Here is a 24,835-nt window from a genome sequence, read left to right as displayed (position 1 = left end):
ATTCCCCCACGAATCCAAATATATAATTTGTTTTGGAATCGAGCCCCAAATTGAGGTCCAAATCCCCAATTTTAGAAAAAACCTAGGTTCTACTCAAAACACCCAATTTCCCCCATGAAAATATTTGATTTTAAGTTGAAATCATGTTAAAAGATGTTAAAGAGTGAAGAAAATGAGTTAGAAATTACTTACCAATCGTTTTGGATAAGAAATATTGTTTAGAAAATTGCCTCTTATGTTTTGGGGTTTTGAAAAGTGTAAAAATAACTGAAATTCACGTGAATTTATACCCCTCTAAAGCCCCCACCGCGGACCGCGCTAAGCCGACCGCGGCCGCACAACTCCCACCGCGGACCACGCAAAGGCGACCGCGGCTGCGCTGGCCCCTCCGCGGCCGCACACGATTCCTCGTAGGCCGTGCAAAAGGGTTCAGAGGCCTGCAATATTTTCCTGAACCTGCAACATCTGATCTTTTAAGCCTACAACATCCCGGAACCTACTCGGAACTCACTCGAGCCCTCGAAGCTCTAACCCAAGTATGCACACTACCTCAAAAATACCCCACGAACATATTCGTATGATGAAATCATCAATATAACATCATGAACATCGAATTAAGCCTCAAGATTAATGAAATTTCTCAGATTTCCCTTTAACACCAAAATACGGGCCCGATACCATAGTCTTCTAACCAAATTTCATTTCCAATTTCCTTAATTATTTCAAGAAAACAATTTCACTCAAAAATTCATTTCTCGGCTTGGGACCTCGGAATCCGATTCCGGGCATACGCCCAAGTCCCATATTTTCCTACGGACTCCCCGAGACTGTCAAATCATGGGTCCGGGTTCGTTTACCCAAAATATTGATCGAAGGCAAATTTATTCATTTTAATATCAAAACTTAGCATTTTTCACAGAATTTTATGTATAAGCTTTCCGGCTACGCGCCCGGACTGCGCATGCAAATCGAGGCAACCCTAAATGAGGTTTTCAAGGCCTCAGAGACACGGGATCCAATTAGCAATAGGTGATGACCCCTTTGGGTCGTCACATTCTCTACCTCTAAAACAACTGTTTGTCCTCGAACGGACAAAAGAAGGAAGTACCTAAGTCGGGAAATAGATGAGGATAGCGGCTCCGCATGTCGGACTCGGACTCCCAGGTCGAAGCCTCAGGGGTCTGACCTTTCCACTGAACACGAACAAAGGAGAAATTCTTGGATCTCAACTAACGAACCTGCCGGTCTAGAATAGCTATCGGCTTCTCCTCATAGGACAAGTCCTTGTCCAACTGGACAGTACTGAAATCTAACACGTGGGATGGATCGCTGTGATATTTCCGGAGCATAGACACATGAAAAACTGGATGCACGGCTGATAAGCTAGGCGGCAATGCGAGTCTATACGCCACCTCTCCCACTCGGTCAAGAATCTCAAATGGACCAATAAACCTAGGGCTAAGCTTGCCCTTCTTCCCAAATCTCATCACGCCTTTCATAGGCGACACTCGGAGCAATACCCGCTCACCAACCATAAAACCCACGTCTCGAACCTTGCGATCTGCATAGCTCTTTTGCCTGGACTGAGCTGTACGAAGCCTATCTTGAATGATCCTGACCTTGTCCAAGGCCTCCTGAACCAGATCTGTACCCAACAACCGAGCCTCTCCCGACTCAAACCATCCAACCGGAGATTGACACCGCCTACCATATAAAGCCTCGTAAAGAGCCATCTGAATACTCGACTGGTAGTTATTGTTGTAGGCAAACTCTGCAAAGGCAAAAACTGATCCCACGAACCTCCGAAGTCAATAACATAAGCCCGGAGCATATCCTCTAATATCTGAATAGTCCGCTCGGACTGTCCATCCGTTTGAGGATGAAATGCTGTACTCAACTCAACCTGGGTGCCTAACTCTCGCTGAACTGCTCTCCAGAAATGCAAGGTGAACTGCATACCTTGGTCCGAAATAATAGATACCGGCACACCATGAAGGTGAACGATCTCCCGAATATAGACCTCAGCTAACCTCTCAAACGAATAGTATACTGCCACAGGAATGAAATGCGCTGACTTGGTCATCCTATCAACAATGACCCAAACTACATCGAACTTCCTCCGAGTTAGCGGAAGCCCAACAACGAAATCCCTAGTGATCCGCTCCCATTTCCACCCGGGAAGCTCAATCCTCTGAAATAAACCACCCGACCTCTGATGCTCGTACTTAACCTGCTAATAATTCAAACACCGTGCCACATATTCCACAATATCTTTCTTCATTCTACGCCACCAATAATGCTGTCGCAAATCCTGATACATCTTCGCGGCGCCTGGATGGATAGACTAACGGGAACTATGGGCCTCTTCTAAAATCAACTCTCGAAGCCCATCCGCATTAGGCACACAAACTTAACCCTGCAATCTCAGAACTCCATCATCACCTAAGGTAACTTGCTTGGCACCTCCATGCCGCACCGTGTATCTAAGGACACACAAATAGGGATCATCAAACTGCCGATCACGGATACGCTCCAATAACGAAGAACGAGCGACTGTGCAAGATAATACTTGACTAGGCTCAGAAATATCCAATCTCACAAATCGATTGGCCAAAGCCTGAACATCCAAAGCAAGCGGCCTCTCACCGACTGGAATATAAGCAAGACTGCCCATATTGGCTTACTTTCCACTCAAAGCATCGGCCACCACGTTGGCCTTTCCCAGGTGATATAAGATAGTGATATCATAATCCTTTAACAACTCCAACCACCTCCTCTGCCTCAAATTCAATTCCTTTTGCTTGAACAAATACTGAAGACTCTTGTGATCAATGAACACCTCACATGCCACGCCATACAGATAATGCCTCTAAATCTTTAATGCATGAACAATGGCTGCCAACTCTAAGTCATGCACTGGATAGTTCTTCTCATCAATCTTCAACTGCCTCGAAGCATAGGCAATGACCTAGCCCTCCTGTATCAACACTGCACCAAGCCCAATGCGAGATGCATCACAATAAACGATGTAAGGCCCTGAACCTATGGGCAGAACTAACACTGGTGCTGTAGTCAGAGCTATCTTAAGCCTCTGAAAGCTCGCCTCACACTCATCTGACCATCTGAACTGGGCACCCTTCTGAGTCAACCTGGTCATCGGGGTTGCAATAGATGAAAACCCCTCCTGGCTGCGGGAATATATCAAAATATCATCAATGAAGACGATCACGAACGAATCCAAATAAGGCCTGAACACTCGGTTCATCAAATCCATAAAAGCTGCTGGGGCATTTGTCAACCCGAATGACATAACCAAGAACTCATAATGCCCGTACCGAGTACGGAATGCCGTCTTAGGGACATCGGATGCCCTAATCCTCAACTGATGGTAGCCAGATCTCAAGTCAATCTTTGAAAATACCTTGGCACCCTGAAGCCGATCGAACAAATCATCAATCCTCGGCAGTGGATACTTATTCTTGATGGTGACCTTGTTCAACTGCAGGTAATCAATACACATCCTCATCGAACCATCCTTTTTCTTAACAAACAACACCGGCACACCCCAAGACGAAACGCTGGGTCTAATGAAACCCTTCTCAAGCAAGTCTTGTAACTTCTCCTTCAATTCTTTCAACTCAGGCGGGGCCATACGATATGGCGGAATAAAAATGGGTTGGGTGCCTGGAGCCAAATCAATGCTTAAATCAATATCCCGGTCGGGTGGCATACCCGACAGGTCTGAAGGGAGGACCTCAGGAAACTCGCGAACCATGAGCATAGAATCAATAGAGGGGACCTCAGCACTGGAATCACGAACATAAGCCAAATAAGCCAAACACCCCTTCTCGACCATACGTCGAGCCTTCACGTACAGAATGACACTGCGAGTAGAATGACCAGGAGTCCCTCTCCACTCTAAACGGGGCAAATCCGATAATGCTAGGGTCACAGTCTTGGCATGGCAATCCAAGATAGCGTGGTACGGGGATAACCAGTCCATCCCCAATATAACATCGAAATCGACCATATCTAAAAGCAACAAATCAACACGAGTATCAAGACCTCCAATCACCATAATACAAGAACGATGAACTCGATCGACTACGATAAAATCACCCACCAGTGTAGACACATAAACAGGAATACTCAATGAATCGCTAGGCATGACCAGATACGGTGCAAAATAAGATGACACATATGAATACGTAGATCCCAGATCAAATAACACTGAAACATCTCTATCACAAACCAGAATAGTACCTGTAATAACTGCATCTGAAGCCTCAGCCTTGGGCCTAGCTGGAAGGGCGTAGCATCGGGGTTGGGCCCTACCACCCTGAACTACTTCTCTAGGATTGCTGGCTGGCCTCCACCTCTGGCAGCCTGAGCTCCACCTCTAGGACCTCTACCTCTACCTCTAGCACCTCTACCCCTACCTCTAACTGGCTGGGCGGGCTGTGGAACACCTGGTGCCTATACCATTGCACATGAACCTTGATGCTGAGAGCTACCCAGTGGTCGAGGGCAAAACCTGGCAATGTGACCCAGATCACCACAAGTGTAACAAGCCCTCGGCTGGTGAAACTGCTGGCCTTGTCGACCCGAATGACCACCTCAGAAACTCTAAAGCAGCGGTGCACTGATGAGAGCTGGTGGTGCACTGTAAGGCCGCTGATCAGAATAATGCGTCTGAGAACCATGACCACCTGAAGTACCATGTGTGACCTGGAGAGCTGACTGAAAAGGCCTAGGAGGATGGCCTCTACCATATGAATCTCTACCTCCAGACGAGGTACCACTAAATCTGCCTGAATGACGGGGCCTTTTATCCGACCCATGACCACCTCCCTGTGATAGAACCATCTCAACTCTGCGGGCCACATTGGCCGCCTCCTAGAAAGTGATCTCACTTCCGGCCTCCTTGGCCATTTGAAGACGAATCGGTTGAATAAGACCAACAATAAACCTCCTGACCCTCTCTCTCTCGGTGGGAAGTATGACAAGAGCATGGCGAGCTAGATCGATGAACCTGGTCTCATACTGGGTGACCGTCATGGAACCCTGCTGGAGGCGCTCAAACTGCCTCCGAAAGGCCTCTCTCTGAGTCACAGGGAGTAACTTCTCTAAAAACAACTCTGTGAACTGTTCCCAAGTCAAAGATGGCGAACCGGCTGGTCTAGCTAAGCAATAATCCCTCCACCAAGTCTTGGCGGATCCAGACAGACGAAAGGTAGCAAAATCAACTCCATTAGTCTCAACGATCCCCATGTTCCGAAGAACCTCGTGACAACTATCCAGAAAATCTTGGGGATCCTTAGTAGATGCACTTCTGAATGTAGAAGTGAAGAGCTTGGTAAACCTATCCAACCTTCACAAAGCATCGGCGGACTTAGCCGCTCCATCGCCGGTCTGAGCCACTACACCCGGCTGAACGACCACAACTGGTTGAACCACTGGAACCTGAACCTGGGGAGCTACCTGCTCTGGAGTACGCATAGTAGGAGTCTGAGCCCCTCCTCCAGCCTGAGAAGTGGCTGGTGCTACTAGAAGCAAACCCGCTCGGGTGACACTCTACATGAGGCCCAACAATCGGACCATAGCATCCTGAAGAACTAGGGTGGCAATGAACCCCTCTGGGACCTGAATTAGGCCCACTGGAACTGCTGGGGCCGGAACCTCCTCCTTAAAATCAACCCGAGGCTCCGCCACTAGTGCTACTGCTCGGGGCTGAGTCTATCCCTAACTCGGCCTCTAGCATGGCCTCGGCCTCACCTTCTGCCCCTAGTGGGAGCTGCTACAGGGGGCTAGGGTTGCTGAGTGGTAGATGAGGAAGCACGTGTTCTCGCCATCTGCGAAAGAATAGAGTAGAAATTCAATTAGCATTTGAGGAACAGATTTGGACGACAAGAAAGAACAAATGTGGAATTTTTTTAACTCTGTAGCCTCTGGGGGATAAATACAGACGTCTCCGTACCGATTCCTCAGACTCTACTAAGTTTGTTCGTGAGTTGTGAGACCTATGCAACCTAGAGCTCTAATACCAACTTGTCACGACCTGGATTTCCCACCCTCGAGATTTGTGATGGCGCCTACTAATGTGAGCTAGGCAAGCCAATCCTTAACTGCTTACTTCATTAACCATTACTTCTTTTAACAATTGTCAGTGATAACATGAAAGCAACTAAATTAAATAAATATGGGGAAGACGTAAATTTATGAGACTGAACAATAATGCGGAAATCAAAATATGCCTCTACCCAAGAACTGGTGTCACATTACTCACGAACTTCTAAGAGTACTAAATATAACGTTTGAAAGAAAAAAAATATAAATTGTTTGTCTCGGAAACATGAGATAACAGATTGAAATAAAATATAGAGGAGACGTCGGGCCTGCGGACGCCTGCAAGGCTACCTCGGTGTCTCACTGGACTGAGGCTGGCTCCCGCGCTACTGCTGTTGTCCAAGACCTGGATCTGTGCAAAGAGCACAGAGTGTAGTATCAGCACAACCGACCCCATGTGCTGGTAAGTGTCCAGCCTAACCTCGGCGAAGTAGTGACGAGGCTAAGACCAGACTCCAAATTAATCTGTGCAGTTCATATATATATATACAGTGGAGAAAAGATACAGAAACAACCAATAAATGTAAACAAGAATCACAAGTCAACAATTTGCACGGCATCACCCTTCGTGATTTTACTCTCGTCCTCAGCAAAAATAATACATGACATCACCCTTCGTGCTTTATGCTCTTCCTCACCCAAACAACAATCACAAGGCAAATAGGGTAATGGAATCTATAAACTCGAAGTAAATCAAATAACAACAATTAATGAAAGAAACAATATGACTCGGATTTCAATAAGGAATCAGAAACCAACAAATGCACTACATCACCCTTCGTGCTTTTACTCTCGTCCTCACCAAAGAAATCATATAATAAAAATGTGCACGGCATCACCCTTCGTGCTTTACACTCTTTCCTCATAATAGCAAACAATGCACGTCATCACCCTTCGTGCTTTAACACTCTTCCTCACCCAAACAACAATCACAAACAAAGGGGCAAGGGAGTAGACAAATAATGGTAGAAATCCCGGCAAGGGAATACAATTAAACAGCTAAATCCCAGCAAGGGAACAATATCAATATTCTCAGCATCCCGGCAAGGGAGCAATTTAATAATTCTTTCTCTTTCTTTCACTTTCACTTCTTATCTCACTTTACCACTTGATCCAACGCTCCATAGTGGTTCAATCATCTCGTATCCTTTCACAATTCGTATTATAACTCGAGCCAATGCTCCTCAAATTTTAAGGATCATAATTTCTTTCACATGCTTGTTACAATATATAGAAATCATCATTAAGGCATGGAAGATACAACAAAATCAGAATATCCGCAATATAAACTCACGGTCATGCTAGACACCAACGTATAGATACTCGTCACTATGCCTATACATCGTACTCGACAATTAGCACGTAGCAAATAAGACTCAACTCCTAATCCCTCAAGCTAAGGTTAGACCAAACACTTACCTCGAAGCTTTGAACACCACTCAAGCCTCAATTATAGCTATACCCCCTTGATTCCACCACCAATCCGCTCAAATCTAGTCACAAGTTACTTAATTACATCAATAAGTGCTAAATGAATCAACCCCAATGCATAAAGATGAGTTTCCCAAAGTTTTACTCAAAAAGTCAAAATCACCCCTGGGCCAACGTGGTCGAAACCCGAGGTTTGGACCAAAACCCATTTACCCATTCCCCCACGAATCCAAATGTATAATTTGTTTTGGAATCGGACCCCAAATTGAGGTCCAAATCCCCAATTTTAGAAAAAACTTAGGTTCTACTAAAAACACCCATTTCTCCCCATGAAAATCTTTGATTTTAAGTTGAACTCATGTTAAAAGATGTTAAGGAGTGAAGAAAATGAGTTAGAAATTACTTACCAATCGTTTTGGAGAAAAAAAGTTGTTTAAAAAATCGCCTCTTATGTTTTGGGATTTTGAAAAGTGTAAAAATAACTGAAATTTGCGTGAATTTATACCCCTCTAAATCCCCCACCGCGGACCGTACTAAGCCGACCGCGGCCTCATAGCACCCACTGTGGACCGCGCAAAGGCGACCGCGGTCGCGCTGGGCCCTCCACGGCTGCACACGATTCCTCGCGGGCCGCGCAAAAGGGTTCAGAGACCTGCAATATTTTCTGAACCTGCAACATCTGATCTTTTAAGCCTACAACATCTCGGAACTTACTCGGAACTCACCTGAGCCCTCGAAGCTCTAACTCAAGTATGAACACTATCTTAAAAATACCCTACGAACATATTCATGTGATCAAATCATCAATATAACATCATGAACATCGAATTAAGCATCAAGATTAATGAAATTTCTCAGATTTCCCTTTAAACATCAATTTCCCAATTTGCGTTCGGATCACGCCAAACGTTGCCCGTTTTTAACCAAACTTTACAGGAGTGATTCAAAACATGTATGAGACTTGTACTGGGCACCAAAACCAAAATACAGGCCCGATACCATAGTCGTCCAACTGAATTTCATTTCCAATTTCCTTAATTATTTCAAGAAAATAATTTCACTCAAAAATTCATTTCTCGGGCTTGGGACCTCGGAATCCGATTCCGGGCATACTCCCAAGTCCCATATTTTCCTACGGACTCCCCGAGACCGTCAAATAATGGGTCCGGGGCCGTTTACCCAAAATATTGACCGAAGTCAAATTTATTCATTTTAATATCAAAACTTAGCATTTTTCACAGAATTTCATGTATAAGCTTTCCGGCTACGCACCCGGAATGTGCACGCAAATTGAGGCAAACCTAAATGAGGTTTTCAAGGCCTCGGAGATACGGGATTCAATTAGCAACAGGTGATGACCCCTTTGGGTCGTCACAGGTTTCCTGTTAATACCTGATATTATTGACTTCCTTGCCTGGATTGCTTTGTGAATGTTGCTTGGGTGAGGAAGAGTGTAAAGCACGAAGGGTGATGCCGTGCATGGTGAGGAAGAGTGTAAAGTACGAAGGGGGTGACGTGCATGATGAGAACGAGAGTAAAAGCACGAAGGGTGATGCCGTGCACTTTCTGTTTGCTGTGTTTACTTGTTATTAACAATTCAAGTGTATTAACTATTTAGATCCCTTTACTGTTGAGATCCTTGGTGTTGGAACCTACAGTGTTTTCAATATCTCACCGCATTTATATATATACATTCCAATACTTCAAACCTCAGAAATTGTTATATTTATATACATTCCAATACTTCAAAACTCGGAAATTGTTACATTTTTAACTCAATTGATTTCGCAACTAAGTTTTCCTTAAACCGTTTGAGGTTGTACCTTATTTAAAAAGGAATTTCTACTATATTTTGATTTATTGATTTCTCGTATTAAAGGTAATGGATCATTCGATATAGTACTTTAATTGAAAGGGGTATTTTCTTTATCAAATGAGTTCTAAAAAAATAACTTCATCTTTTCTTGTTGGTTTCTTAATTGGGTTGGAAGTTGTACTCTACTTTATGTTAAGTGAATGGGGCTCCTTGAACATTTTTTATTGTATTGGGTTATGGAACATATGAACTGAGTAACATGAGTATATTGTTGTGCAATGTGAGACAGAAATATGTGGGCACAAGGTGCCAGGGAAAATATTATGGTTTTATTTAATGGCACATGAGTTGTCCGTGCGGTTGTGATATAAATATGAGCACGAGGTGCCGTGAAATTTTGACCAGTGGGTTGAGCCTATATTATTTATTATTATGGAATGAGGCGTCACAAGGTGACCTTCACTGGAAAGAATTATATTCGAAAGATGCCTATTTGAAAGATACTTATTTGAAGGAAATATATTTATTGAAAAGCATATTATCTTAGAGATTATTACTTGAAGGATTTATAGGCGAAAGTTTTATATTTGAACGACTCGATTAATCGATTGCACTTGTATTTATTATTTGTTGAGAAGCATTTATGGTGTTCTTGTTGCCTGTTAATTATATCATTGGTTGATCATTGTCGCCATTATTGTTATCTTCTTCCTATTATTTTGTACGCTATATTTTACAGGTTCATTTGGTAGTCTGGTCCTAGCCTCGTCACTACTTCGCCGAGGTTAGGCTAGGCACTTACCAGCACATGGGGTCGGTTGTGCTGATACTACACTTCTGTACATTTTTGTGTACAGATCCAGGTATTTGATCGATAGTAGCTGTTCGTTGCGGTGGACACTCAAGGTAAACCTGCTGCAGCGTTCGCAGTCCTTGGAGTCACCTTCAATTGAGCTTATTTCCATATGTTCCCTTGTTTCGAAACATTGATGTATTTATGTTGTATGACTACTCCTAGAAAGGATTATGACTTGTACTACCGGTTTTGGGAATTGTATTTTGTTCAGAGTAATTTGATTTGAAGTTTGTAAATACCCATATTATTACAGTAAATGTTAGGCTTACCTAGTTTAGAGACTAGGTGCCATCACGACTTCTTTGGAGGGAATTTTGGGTCGTGACAAGTTGGTATCAGAGCTCTAGGTTCATAGGTGCTACAAGTCATAAGCGAGTTTAGTAGAGTCTTGCGGATCGGTACAGAGATATCTGTACTTATCTTCGAGAGGCTACAAAACTAGTAGGAAAAATTTCCACTTCATTCATTCCTTATCGTGCGACATTTATTCAGCTTGAAGCATATATCTTATATTCTCTTGCATCCACTCATGTATGGAATTGCTCACTATGCAAATGGTTTGTGATACCGTAAAAAAGGGGTTATAAGAGAGCTAGGGTTGCTCAACCATTGTTACCACGTGTCATTCAGAATCGAGGATATGGAAGTGCAGAGAGATCTTTCAGTTGTGCGCATGGGGTGCATCAGATTTTGACATGTAGTTGATAAGTAAAATTTTGAGAAGGTTTAATTGGCTGCCTAATCATGACAAGTGGATGTAGATCTAAAAATAGTTGGTCGTATTAGAGACTATGTGTTTCGTATGGGATTTCTATTTAGCAAATAGTATTTACTAGCTTGCCGAGACACTGGAGGAAGTGAGTTTAACTGTCATGAGGATGACAAGTGTCAAGTAAATGGCTTGAGATGTCTTATGACTGGTATCATATGAGCGGTGAAGGTTAGTATTGTGGATCGTCGGTAATGTGTCTTATGATTTCACACCAAGTGAGGGAAGTCCACTATCAACGATCAGATTGCGGGGTCATATGTTATACCAATTTTGGCCTAAGATATATTTATGTTGTATTGAAAGGTTTTCCAAAACTTGTATATGATCAAGAGCTGAGGTTTGAATGGGATGATGATGAGACTTGAGATATTCCCGCGTCCTTAATAATTCTACATTTTAGTATCAGCGGAAACATATTCAGTATACTCGTAGTGCTTAAGTTAATCACAACACTCGCGTGGGGCAGTCATCTTTTAATGTACCAGTGGCATGGAATTCCCTACAATGGCTATTTAAGTTATCCGGTACAGACTCAGTATGAGCAGTTGAACTGCGGATGAGTTATTATGAAAATGGTGATACTAGGAACATCCTGAGAAATTTTCATAGACTTGGGAGAAATCTATTCCATCAGAGCACTCGTCCACATACTCCATTACAGTTACTACTCTACTTACGCTACCAATTAAGGGTGGAGGAAAAGCGGGTAGATGGCACCTAAGAGGTGGAGGCCCGACCAATTGATGTATTTGCTATGGTATAGCTGAGGTTGCTACACTAGATGGAGTCGTTACAAGTACGAACTCGAGTTATCATAAAGGAACAATTTCCTTAACTTGATTCGGTTATGAGTATCGAGGCAAGTCCTCCTAATATGCTCTACTCATGAGTGAGCTTCGTAATCTTAAATTTACTTATGTGAATACTCCTGTTGGGATATTATATGAAGATAGCTATATCTATCATTATGTGTTGGTCACTAAAAATAGTTGTGAGGCTAAACGCGACTTTTGTTAATCAATTCGATGAGTTTGATGTAATTTCTAAATAATTGATTTCAGTTGTAAATTATATGCCCTACCGGTATGAGGGATCATTGTATATTGTGATTTTGTTTGACGGAATTTTAATTAGAAGAAGAAAGAAAGGAAATGGAAAAATTTCAGTTGGCACGATGTGCAAATACTTGTGATTCAAAGTTGAGGAAGAGATCCTTATATTTTTATATGATGTGAGATATTTAAACTAGCTACAAGATGCGATGGATGTTATATAAGGACGAGGTCCTTGTGGTGAATATTTTTTATGTGTTTAAATTCTCCCTTGTGAAATAAAAAAAAAATTGTACTATAGTACTCATAGGGACTCATGCCTATGAGGCTTATTTGAAAATTCTTGTATGAATATCTCTGTGCATAATTTGCTAATTATATTGTAACTATTGAGTTTAGCCCACAAGATAAGTGCCCATGTGGCGTTATATATGACTCGTTAATTCAGGTAATTAATTACGAGGTCTTCATGCCTCGTTGTTAGAAAATAGAGGTTTGAAACGAGATTTTTGTTGGCATGAGATTAATTTGCGATTTGTAATCGATTATGAACAACTATTAAAACCAGAGATGTGGTTATGGTCATACATATGATAATGTCACGGTTGTAATGCGGAGATTTGTGTTATTGATATATACATTGTGATGAATTGTTGAGTTGTGGATGTGTTGTTAGGAGTTGTTTTGGTTTTACTCTGACAGGTGGATAGGCCCAATTACAGGGGAGACTCTGCCGAAATTTTTGAAAAATATGGGAGTTAGAAAAATTTGGGGTATTGAGATGTGCAAAGAAAGAGATAAGTTACATTATGTGTTTGAGGACAGACTCTACTTCTCATTTAAGGACGAATGACCCTAAGTGGGGGAGAATGAAATACCCCGAATTTAATGGGTGCGTAGGCACCAGTTGCTAAGTTAGTCGGGACTAATATCGTGTGTTGACGTGAAAATCGGACCTTTCTAGAAATGATTGGAGCGTAAGAAATTTGATTTTAAAGTTTACAAATATGGATAAAGGAAATGATCTCAATTGAAATGGTGTTGTCGGACTTATATCGAATGCGGTAATATGGGATCAACCGCGAGTATATGTGTAAAAGTAAAATCATCAATTTAGAAACCTCAGGATAGTTCTTAGTACGTTCGAGGACGAACATTTGTTTAAGAGGTGGAGAATGTAACGGCACGAATTTTTGTTCTAGGAATTAGCATTTTTGTTCAGCGGCTTAAGACCTTGAGAAGCTTCGTAATATGCATCATGAACCGCATGTATGGTCGAGTTTGGTTTTTGTAAGATTCGGAGTTAAATTTAAAGAAAAAAAAAACAAAATCTTATTTTGAAGCTCAAAAGGAAAGAGTTGACTTTTGAGTAAACGACCCCGAAATGGAATGTTAATGATGTCAATAGCTTCGTATGGTGATTTCGGTCTTAGACGTGTGTCCGAATTTGGATTTGGAAGTCCACATGACAATTCGGCGTATTTTGGCGAAATAAGAAAGTTGACATGTTCTAATTATATTATTTTATATGTGGAAGAGGTCTATTACCATTATGAATACCAATTGGATGTGATAGCAAGTGTACAAGGCGTACTATAAGATATATGGGGTCTAATGAAAGTTCTAAGTCTAAGACAAGTTGGAAAATTACATAATATACAAAATTTGCAAATGAGTACGCATAAGACCTCACTTTGGACGAGCATATCTACGTGGATATAACGAATTGTGTGATTCACAACCTATCAAATTAAATCTCTTTGAGTCTAGTTTCCATAGAATCAAACCGTTCGTCATTTGGAGATGTATACAGAAAAGTATGACTATTTTACTGGACCTGTGTCATATGCGCGCCCAGGTGCGCGCCCAGATGCGCGACCGCGCATATTCGAAATGTTTCTTCCTGTGAGCGCGGACGGAGCGCGGCCAGATACGCGACCGCGCTCTTGAAAATCCCTAAAATACCCCTAGGCAGTGTAAAAACCGAAGGGGGTCCGAAATTCTTCCATTTTTGGTCATTCAAGCTCGGATTTGGGCGATTCCAAAGGGGGTTTTCATGATTTCGACTTGGGTAAGTGTTCTATATCCAGAAGTGATTACATTTCATGAATCTATATCAATATTCATCATTTATTTTGGATTTGGATGAAAGAAATTGAAGTTTTTGTAAAACTTTCCAAAAAGGAAAATTTAGGATTTGAAGGTCCATTTGATATCAGAATTCGATAATTTTTGTATGGTTGAACTCGTATCAGAATGGGTTATCGGATTTTATGAGTTTCATTGGATTCCGAGATGTGTGCCCCACAAGCAATTTTGAGCTAAATTTCGGATTTTAATTTGGAAAATGTGTAAATTCATATGGAATTAATTCGTACGATTTATATTGAGTATATTGAATTATTATGACTAGATTTGAAGCTTCGGATGAATTTGCGAGGCAAAGGCTTGTTGGAATTTTGAATTGGTTGCAAAGCGAGGTAAGTGTTTGGTCTAACCTTAGCTTGAGGGATTAGGAGTTGTGTCCTATTTGTTATGTGTTATTTGTTGAGTACGACGTATAGGCATGGTGACGAGTATCTATACGTTGGTGTCAAGCATGCCCGTGAGTCTTATACTTTGATTAATCTGACTCCGTTTCGTATTGTATATGCTCTATATGATAATTTCTATTGAGGAATATGACTTGTGGAAGTATTATTGAATTATTGAACATTGTAGAGCATTGGCTCTAGTTAAGAATAGAATTGTTGAACATTATAGAGCATTGGCTCAAGTTGAGAATTGAATTGTTGAACATTGTAGAGCATTGGCTCAAGTTGAGAATTGAATTGTTGAACATTGTAAAGCATTGGCTCTAGTTAAGAATAGAATTGTTGAACATTATAGAGCATTGGCTCAAATTGTGAATCGAGTTGTGAAGTAAATGTGAAAAAGAGAAGAAGTTGATGATATTATTTCCCTTGGGGGGATGTTGTTGCTATTATATTCTCTCCCTTGCCAGGACGTTATTATTCATGATATTGTTTCCCTTGTCGGGGTTTTATTGTGATATTTTTGATTTTCCCTTGCCCAAATTGCTTTGTGACTGTTGCTTGGGTGAGGAAGAGTAATAAAGCACGAAGGGTGATGCCGTGCACATTTACATTATTCATATGGTGATGAAAGAGTGATAAAGCACGAAGGGTGATGCTGTGCCGCACGATGTACAATTCCGTACCGATTATATTGATTTTATGGTGAGGATGAGAGTAAAAGTACGAAGGGTGATGCCGTGCAGTTTATATTGATTCTTATGGTGAGGACGAGAGTAAAAGCACAAAGGGTGATGCTGTGCATTTGTCCTTGATTTTCCTGATTCTTGTTGATAATTGAATTATGACTTTCCTTATATTCCTTTATTGATTTCCTGTTAATACCTGATATTATTGACTTCCTTGCCTGGATTGCATTGTGAATTTTGCTTGGGTGAGGAAGAGTGTAAAGCACGAAGGGTGATGCCGTGCATGGTGAGGAAAAGTGTAAAGTACGAAGGGTGACGTGCATGATGAGAACGAGAGTAAAAGCACGAAGGGTGATGCCGTGCACTTTCTGTTTGCTGTGTTTACTTGTTATTAACAATTCAAGTGTATTAACTATTTAGATCCCTTTACTGTTGAGATCCTTGGTGTTGGAACCTACAGTGTTTTCAATATCTCACCGCATTTATATATATACATTCCAATACTTCAAACCTCAGAAATTGTTATATTTTTAACTCGATTGATTTCACAACGTGGTTTTCCTTAAACCGTTTGAGGTTGTACCTTACTTAAAAAGGAATTTCTACTATGTTTTGATTTATTGATTTCTCGTATTAAAGGTAGTGAATCATTCGATATAGTATTTTAATTGAAAGGGGTATTTTCTTTATCGAATGAGTTCTAAAAAAAATAACTTCATCTTTTCTTGTTGGTTTCCTAATTGGGTTGGAAGTTGTACTCTACTTTATGTTAAGTGAATGGGGCTCCTTGAATATTGTTTTATTGTATTGGGTTATGGAACATATGAACTGAGTAACATGAGTATATTGTTGTGCAATGTGAGACAGAAATATATGGGCACAAGGTGCCAAAAAAAAATATTATAGTTTTATTTAATGGCACGTGAGTTGTCCGTGAGGTTGTGATATAAATATGAGCACAAGGTGCCGTGAAATTTTGACCAGTGGGCTAAGACCTATATTATTTATTATTATGAAACGAGGCGTCACAAGGTGACCTTCACTGGAAAGAATTATATTCGAAAGATGCTTATTTGAAAGATACTTATTTGAAGGAAATATATTTATTGAAAAGCATATTATCTTAGAGATTATTATTTGAAGGATTTATAGGCGAAAGATTTATATTTGAACGACTCGATTAATTGATTGCACTTGTATTTATTATTTGTTGAGAAGCATTTATGGTGTTCTTGTTGCCTGTTAATTATATCATTGGTTGATCATTGTTGCCGTTATTGTTATCTGCTTCCTATTATTTTGTACACTATATTTTACAGGTTCATTTGGTAGTTGGGTCCTAGCCTCGTCATTACTTCGCCGAGGTTAGGCTAGGCACTTACCAGCACATGGGGTCGGTTGTGCTGATACTATACTTCTGTACATTTTTGTGTACAAATCCAGGTATTTGATCGATAGTAGCTGTTCGTTGCGGTGGACACTCAAGGTAAACCTGCTGCAGCGTTCGCAGTCCTTGGAGTCACCTTCAATTGAGCTTATTTCCATATGTTCCCTTGTTTCGGAACTGTCACGACCCGGATTTTCCACCATTGGGAGTCGTGATGGCGCCTACTATTGGAACTAGGCCAGCCAAGTATTAATACATTGCTGATAACATTCGCAACAATATAAATAAAACAAGACAATTAAATAAAAGCGGAAGTCTTTAAACTTAGATAACGGAAATCGAATGCGGAAGTCTAAATACATCTCTACCCAGAGTCTGGTGTCACTAACTCACGAACTACTAGAGAGTACTACAAACAAGGTTTGAATAAAAGATACAATTCTTTGTTCCGATACAAAAAGGAAACAATCTAAGTAAAATAGGAAGGGACTCCGGCCTGCGGACGTCAGCTAGACTACCTTGAAAGTCCCTGGAGTGAAGTCAGCTCCCGATCAAATCCTACTGATGAGGTCCAAAAGCTGCTCCTGGATCTGTGCAAAAAGATGCACAGAGTGTAGCATCAGCACAACCGACCCCATGTGCTGGTAAGTGCCCGGCCTAACCCCGACGAAGTAGTGACGAGGCTAGACGGAGCCTACCAAAAACAACCTGTGCAGATATATGCAATAAAAGGGAATACACAGAATTTAAATAGCTAAGAGGGAGGAGGGAACATGCTATGGGGGTGTAGCAGTTCAGATATAAAGTCAACAGATAGAGAAGTGAAACTGTACAATAGCAACAGTTAAGGAGAACAGGTTAATCGACAGTTGCACGGCATCAACCTTCGTGCTTTTACTCTCGTTCTCACCAAAACAATAATATAAGGTACACGACATTAACCTTCGCGCTCTTCCTCACATAAACTCTCATATCAAGGCACGGAATGACCCTTCGTGCATAAATGTTCAAAACATGGCACGGAATGACCCTTCGTGCATAATTATTCAAAACATGGCACGGAATGACCCTTCGTGCTTTTACACTCTTTCCTCATAATAACAAACAATGCACGGCATCACCCTATGACCCTTCGTGCTTTTACACTCTTTCCTCACAATAACAAATAATGCACGGCATCACCCTTCGTGTTCTATCGCTCTTCATCACCCAACCACAATCAGAAACAAAGGGGCAAGGGAGTGAACAAATAATGATAGGAAATCCCGGCAAGGGAATGCAATTAAACAGCTAAATCCCGGCAAGGGAGCACAATTAAACAATCAAAGCCCGACAAGGGAACAATATCAATAATCTCAGCATCCCGGCAAGGGAGATAATCAACAAAAGGGAAAACATCCCGGCTAGGGAACAATTCGATAATTCTTTCTCTTTCTTTCACTTTTGCCTCTTATCTCACTTTACCACATGAGCCAACGCTCCAAAGGGGTTCAATCATTTCATATACTTTCACGCTTTATAATATACTCGAGCCAATGCTCCAAGAATGTACAAATCATAATTCTTCCTCAAACTCTTCACATCATATGAAATTTATCAATTTAACAAGGAAGAGATATCACAAAATCTGAATAAACACAAATAAGACTCATGGTCATGCTAGACTCCGGTGTATAGATACTCGTCACCATGCCTATACACCGTACTCCACATTAGCAAGTAGCAAATATCATCCTAATCCTATTCCCTCAAGCCAAAGTTAGAACAAACACTTACCTCGAATGCTCCAAACTCAACTCATGCTTCTAGTATAGCTTTACCTCTTGATTCCACCACCAATCCGCTCGAATCTAGTCATAAGTTACTTAATCACATTAATAATTACTAAATGAATCATCCCCAATGCATGAAAATAGATTTTTCAAGGTTTTCCCCAAAAAGGTCAAAAATACCCCCGGACCCACGTGGTCGAAACTCGAGGTTCGGTCCAAAACCCGGTTGCCCATTCCCCCATGAATCCAAATATATGATTTATTTTTAAATCAGACCCCAAATTGAGGTCCAACTTCTCAATTTGTAGAAAACCTAGGTTCTACCCAAAACACCCAATTTCACCCCTGAAAATCTTTGATTTGAAGTTGAAATTATGTTAAAAGATGTTAAGGAATAAAGAAATTAAGTTAGATATCACTTACCAATCGTTTTGGAGAAGAAAAGTTGTTTGGAAAATCGCCTCTTAGGTTTTGTGTTTTTTAAAAGTGAAAAATAACTGAAATTTTCCGAACTTGTATACCTTTCTGAGGACCTGGTGCGGACCGCACAAAAATGTGTTGCGGCCGCGCCGAGTGGGAGAAAAATTGGGGCTTTTCTGAACCCTTCCAGCGCGGACCGCACTGTTTTGGTGCGCGGCCGCGCTGGTTAACCTGAAACCCTAGCCCTCAGACTCAGCCACGCGGACCGCACAGAAAAGCATCGCGGCCGCGCGGTTCCAGCGCGGACCGCGCGGAAATGACCGCGGCCGCACTAGTGTCTGCAACACCTGAACCTGCATTTTCTTAAGTCCAAGACCTCCCGGGCCCCATTCAAAACTCACCCGAGCCCTCGGGGCTCCAAACCAAACATGCACACAACCTTAAAAACATCTTACGGACTTACTCGTGCGATCAAATCGCCAAAATAACATCAGATACATAGGATCAAGCCTCAAACACATGATTTTCTTTCTTCAACTTTCATAACTCAAATTCTCCATTTTTTAGTCCGAAACACGTCATATGACGTCCGTTTTTAGACAAACTTTACAGATAGTGCTTAACACATATTTAAGACTTATACCGGGCATCGGAACCAAAATACGAGCCCGATACCTATATTTTCTAACTCCTTTTCATTTCAAATTTTCATATCAAATTTCAGAAAAACAATTTCTTTCAAAAATTCATTTCTCGGGCTTGGGACCTCAGAATTTGATTCCGGGCACACGCCCAAGTCCCATATTTTTCTACGGACCCTCCGGGACCGTCGAATCACAGGTCCGGGTCCGTTTACCCAAAATGTTGACCGAAGTCAATATTATGCATATTAATATCGAAATTCATCAAATGTTTCACATAATTCACATATTCTAACATAAAAACTTTCCGGCTACGCGCCCGAACTGCGCATGCCAATCGAGGCAACTAAAAGTGAGGTTTTCAAGGCCTCGAAAGCGCGGAACAAGGAAGAACTACGGTGATGACCCTTCGGGTCATCACAGGAACAGTGATGTATTTATGTTGTATGACTACTCCTAGAAAGGCTTATGACTTGTACTACCGGTTTTGGGAATTGTATTTTATTCAGAGTAATTTTATTTGAAGTTTGTAAATACCCATATTATTACAGTAAATGTTAGGCTTACCTAGTTTAGAGACTAAGTGCCATCACGACTTCTTTGGAGGGATTTTTGGGTTATGATATCTTCACTTGTTAATGAAGATCCTTCATTAGTGTCAGATATTTCTGGAGAAGAATTCAAAAGAATCTTACATAAAGTATCTTTGATATGATCATCTAAATCAAGTTCTTTGATTTTATCTTTGATCTTACAATCTTTTGCATAATGGCCTACTCTTCCACATTTATAACAGGCCTGAGGGTTTTTAGATTTAATAAAACCCTTTCTGGCTTTATGAAAAGCCTTCCTTCTTTGGGTCTTTTCGTGCCGTTTTTCCGGCAAACCCTTCTTATTCTTGAAATCCTTTTTATGGGATTTCTTTCTTTTGGATGGTATATCAATGGCGAATTGTTCACAGAAATCACCTAATTGTTGTATCTCAGTGAGAGGATGTTTCTTAATTTCTTGATTTAACTTGATCTCATTGCACAGAGCTAAACCTTCCTGAGTGCATACACTAAATAGTTTACCATATGAGTAATTATTATAATCGATACTCATCCCTGCGCCTCTAAAGACTTTTCTAATCCTTTCAGCAAATAAGGGAGGGAGTCCATCTATGAATTTGGACTTCCAATAAGTACTATTACTCTCTGGCAGTTCCATCACTCTGGACAAGAAAATATCTTTGTACCATCTAAAAGATGTGAGGGTTTTACACCTCAAATTCTGGAGCATTGTTCTAATGGTCTCACTATTATCAGACCATCTTCCAGAAAAATGTTCGATAATATTCATGACTAAAGAATAGACTGAGTTTTGAACAGTCTTTTCATCTTCAGTCTTGGTTGCATTCATTATTTGAAAGCGTTGCTCATTAGCAAGATAATTATCCCACCATCCTTTCAGCTGACCAGTAAATCTAGCAATAATCATTTCTGCTATTGATCTATTTGTATTTTTATTAACTTTATAGATAGTACTGTACATAAGCATTCTATGTACTGTTGTATATATTTGCCTTTCAGCAAGACCATCTATGTTCCATTCGTAGATATCTGACCCACTATAATCTTAGTGGTAGTGGTCATTGTCCTGTTCTTCTATTAGAACATCTTGAGGAGTTGGTCTAGGATAGTAAAACATTCTTTGGTAAGGTTTCCGAGCATACTTTTCAGAGATTTTATTAATCTCATCATCTACTTTCAGATTACTAGTAAATGCATGCTCTAAACTTAGAGGACTAACTCTAAATTTACCTAACTTCTTAACAAGAAGTTCTTCAATATTTTCTAGACTTACGTTATCTAGACAATCAGTTCCCCAAATCAGAACACAATCAGTTCTAATCCCAAGCCCTTCGATGCCTCTCTCTCCCTCTCTCTCAAGATTTGCTTCCATAGTCATCTCCTCCGTTAGCCCATGCCCAGAAGGTCGTCTCTCTCAAAGACAAAGGGCTTCATCTTAGTATCTATCAGGTTTCTCTTTGATTTTTAATCTTTTTTTTCTTTCAGTGACAAAGCCTAAGGAGGGCAGGTTTTTCAATTTTTTAAATGTATGTGCTTTCTTATCTCTGTGCTTGTGCATCACCAGTTGCTTTCTTATCTTTTTTTGATTGTTCTCTTCTCTGAATTGATATTATTAGGCATTATGTCTTCTAGAAATAGAAATACTAATATGCCATCTGAATTTATTTATTCTCAAGTCTTGTTTTCACTTTTGTTCAAGATTTTGGTTGAATCCTTTAATTAGATATTTTTAAAGGAATTCGAGACTACATTTTCGTAAGAATCTTTAGTAGTCTTTGAAAGTTGATTGATTTTGTGTCTTTTACTGTAATTATCTGAAAGGACTACAATTGTTAATTTTAGACTTTATTGAAATCCAATGAATTTCACTATCAATCAGAACACATCTTCTATACCAAACAACACCAAGAATCTGTTGGATCAGTTATTCTTGTTACCTGAATTTTGATGTTATGGTTGCTGGAATTTTGATTGTTATGGTTACTGACTTGCTTATGGTTGCTTGGTAATCCAGTTTGTGTTACAATGAACAGATTTTACTCTTCAGTATCTTCCAAGTTGCCATAACCAAGTTCATCCTCTCCAATTGCTACTCCCGTGGAACAAAATTTGAACCAATTAGAAGAGCAACCTCAATCCTCTAAAAGACAAAGACAAGGAATAGATCTTGATTCTTTACCGACTAATCCAAAGGAGAGAATACCCATTAGAGATTATCATCCAAATGAGCGTGATGAGATGAGAAGAGAATATCTCCGAAGAGGTCCTTGCCAACCCCGACATCATAAGTTTCCTCAAAGAGATTTTTCGGGCTTAAAGTGTCGTTTCAATCCTAAATGGTTTGATGAATATCGTAATTGGTTGGAGTACAGTGTGATAGAAGATGCAGCTTATTGTTTGTGTTGTTACCTGTTTCAAGATGAAGACGTCCATCAAGGTGGAGGCGATATATTTTCAAGTTTAGGATTTAAGAGTTGGCAAAAAAGAAGAGATTCGATATGCATGTTGGCAAGTCAAGCAGTATTCATAATCATGCAAAAAAGAAATGTGAAGATCTATTAAAAAAAAGCAGTCAATTCAAACTTCATTTGATAGGCAATCCAGTCAAACCAAGCTTTCGCTTGAAGGCTTCAATTGAGGTTGTGAGACTCCTGTTGAATCAAGGATTGACATTTCGTGGACATCATGAAGATGAATCATCATTAAACAAGGGAAACTTTCTTGAGATTCTTTCATGGTATGCAGGGAGGTGCAATAAAATCCGTGATCTTGTGTTGAAAAAGGCTCCAAAGAATGATCAGTTGACCTCCCATAAAATTCAAAAAGACATTATTATTGCATGTAAAATTGAAACAGTTAAAGCAATTATGGATGATCTAAATGGAGACTTTTTTTAATTGCTAGTTGATGAATCATGTGATGTATCACGCAAAGAGCAATTAGCTATTGTCTTGCGATATGTTAATAGATGTGGATCTGTGGTGGAGCATTTTATTGGGATCATTCATGTTCGTAATACTAGAGCTTTATGTTTAAAGGAAGCAATTGTTGATTACATTGCTCAACATTCTTTGAGTTTATCTTATGTGCATGGACAATGCTATGATGGAGCAAGCAACATGCAAGGGGATTTTCGTGGCCTCAAAACTTTGATTCAACAAGAAAGTAAATCCGCTTATTCCATTCATTGTTTTGCACACCAACTTCAATTGACTCTTGTTGCGGTATCCAAAAAATATCTTGAAGTGGGAGAACTTGTATTGTTGGTTTCTAATATATTGAATATAGTGGGAGGTTCTTTTAAACGTATGGATGATCTTCGAGAATCTTAAGCAGAAAAAGTTCAAGAACCATTAGACATGGGTGAACTTGAAACTGGTAGGGGTTTGAATCAAGAACTTGGTCTTGCAAGAGCTGCCGATACTCGTTGGGTTCGCACTACAAATATTTTAAGAACTTTATTTCTATGTTTGGATCAATTATTGATGTTCTTGATACTATCGTTGTTGATGCCCGGACTTTAGAAGAAAGAGCTAAGGCAAAGGGATATCTTAGCACTTGTCAAACGTTTGAGGTTGCTTTCATGTTGCACCTAATAAGAGATGTTTTGGGATCACAAATGAGCTTAATTATCCTTACAAAAAAAGGAGCAAGGTATTGCAAATGCTATTCTACTTGTTGAAGTGGCAAAGAAACGGTTGCAAAAGCTAAGAGAAGAAGAATGAGGTTTACTTGTTGATAAGGTGTCTGCATTTTGTGTCAAGTATAATATTTCGATACCAAACTTTGATGACTTCTATGTTAACTCTAGAAGATCTCGATGTAAAGTTGCTGATCATACTATTTTACATCACTATCGTGTTGATATATTTTTTATGATTATTGATTGGCAAGTTCAAGAACTCAATGCTCGTTTTAATGAGGTGACAACGAACTTGCTTGTTGGAGTAGCTTGCTTAAATCCAGTTGATTCGTTTTCCAGTTTTGACATAAACAAGATATTGATGATGGTTGAATTGTATCCTGACGATTTTGATGAGAATATAATGGTTACGCTCAAGAATCAACTTGAAACTTATATTGTTGATGTTCGTGATGTTGATGAAAGGTTCTCAAATCTACAAGGACTTGTTGATCTTTCTGAAACACTAGTTAAGACAAAGAAGCATTTGAATTATCCATTTGTGTTTCGCCTTGTAAAATTTGCTTTGCTTCTCCCAGTTGCCATTGCTACAGTTGAAAGAACTTTTTCGGCGATGAAGTTGATAAAAAGTGAATTGCGAAACCGAATGAATGACGAATTCATGAGCGGTTGTTTGGTACCCTATGTAGAAAGAAAAATATTTAACGCCATTTTTGATGAGACTATTATAAATACGTTTCAGGACATGAAAACTCGTAGAGGACAGTTGTAATAATATATTCGATTAATATATAGTTTTTGTTGACCTCTTTGAATATTTATTTCTTTGAATTTTGAACCCGCTTGATAAAAATCCTGGGTCCGCCACTGATCACACCCCACTTCAAGCCTAATGAAACTAGGAACGTCCAACGTTTATATTCGATGCAAAAACCTATCAAATCAAATTCGATTGACTTTAAATTTTGCACACAAGTCATAAATGACATAACGAAACTATGAAAATTTTCAGAACTAGATTTTGAACCCGATATCAAAAAGTTAAATCTCCGGTCAAACTTAAGAAATCTTTAGCCTTGGATTTCTAGATTCCATTAAATGGCGATAATTTGATCTAGGGACCT

The 24,835-nt window shown here is 40.1% G+C and overlaps 2 protein-coding genes across 2 annotated transcripts; one reads left to right on the top strand and one right to left on the bottom strand.

Moving 5' to 3' along the window:
- Positions 1-4,626: 4,626 nt before the first annotated feature.
- LOC107808939 (uncharacterized) lies at positions 4,627-20,975 on the bottom strand. The gene is made up of 2 exons (XM_075232025.1): positions 20,129-20,975; positions 4,627-4,709 (listed from the first exon to the last, which is right to left on the bottom strand). Exons 1-2 carry the CDS (start codon positions 20,973-20,975, stop codon positions 4,627-4,629), a joined length of 930 nt encoding a protein of 309 aa, XP_075088126.1.
- A 1,591-nt stretch (positions 20,976-22,566) lies between these two features.
- On the top strand, positions 22,567-24,483 carry LOC107808937 (uncharacterized). Its single transcript, XM_016633500.2, has 4 exons — positions 22,567-22,909; positions 22,973-23,233; positions 23,405-23,499; positions 23,833-24,483. Exons 1-4 carry the CDS (start codon positions 22,567-22,569, stop codon positions 24,481-24,483), a joined length of 1,350 nt encoding a protein of 449 aa, XP_016488986.2.
- Positions 24,484-24,835: the final 352 nt, after the last annotated feature.

This window comes from Nicotiana tabacum, chromosome 16 (genome assembly GCF_000715075.1).
Source record: "Nicotiana tabacum cultivar K326 chromosome 16, ASM71507v2, whole genome shotgun sequence".
NCBI classification, from domain to species: domain Eukaryota; kingdom Viridiplantae; phylum Streptophyta; class Magnoliopsida; order Solanales; family Solanaceae; genus Nicotiana; species Nicotiana tabacum.
This window is presented reverse-complemented; position numbering and strand designations above follow the sequence as displayed.

What these genes read in the sequence shown, in the direction of transcription:
- LOC107808939 (XM_075232025.1), bottom strand. Translation starts at nt 20,975, where the DNA reads ATGATTATTGCTAGATTTACTGGTCAGCTGAAAGGATGGTGGGATAAT. An exon ending in TGAAGGATCTTCATTAACAA is followed by an intron (nt 4,710 to 20,128) that starts GTGAAGATATCA and finishes ATGGTACTTCAG; the next exon opens with GTGGTCATGGTTCTCAGACG.
- LOC107808937 (XM_016633500.2), top strand. Translation starts at nt 22,567, where the DNA reads ATGCATGTTGGCAAGTCAAGCAGTATTCATAATCATGCAAAAAAGAAA. An exon ending in AAAAGACATTATTATTGCAT is followed by an intron (nt 22,910 to 22,972) that starts GTAAAATTGAAA and finishes TTTAATTGCTAG; the next exon opens with TTGATGAATCATGTGATGTA. An exon ending in AACTTTGATTCAACAAGAAA is followed by an intron (nt 23,234 to 23,404) that starts GTAAATCCGCTT and finishes AATCTTAAGCAG; the next exon opens with AAAAAGTTCAAGAACCATTA.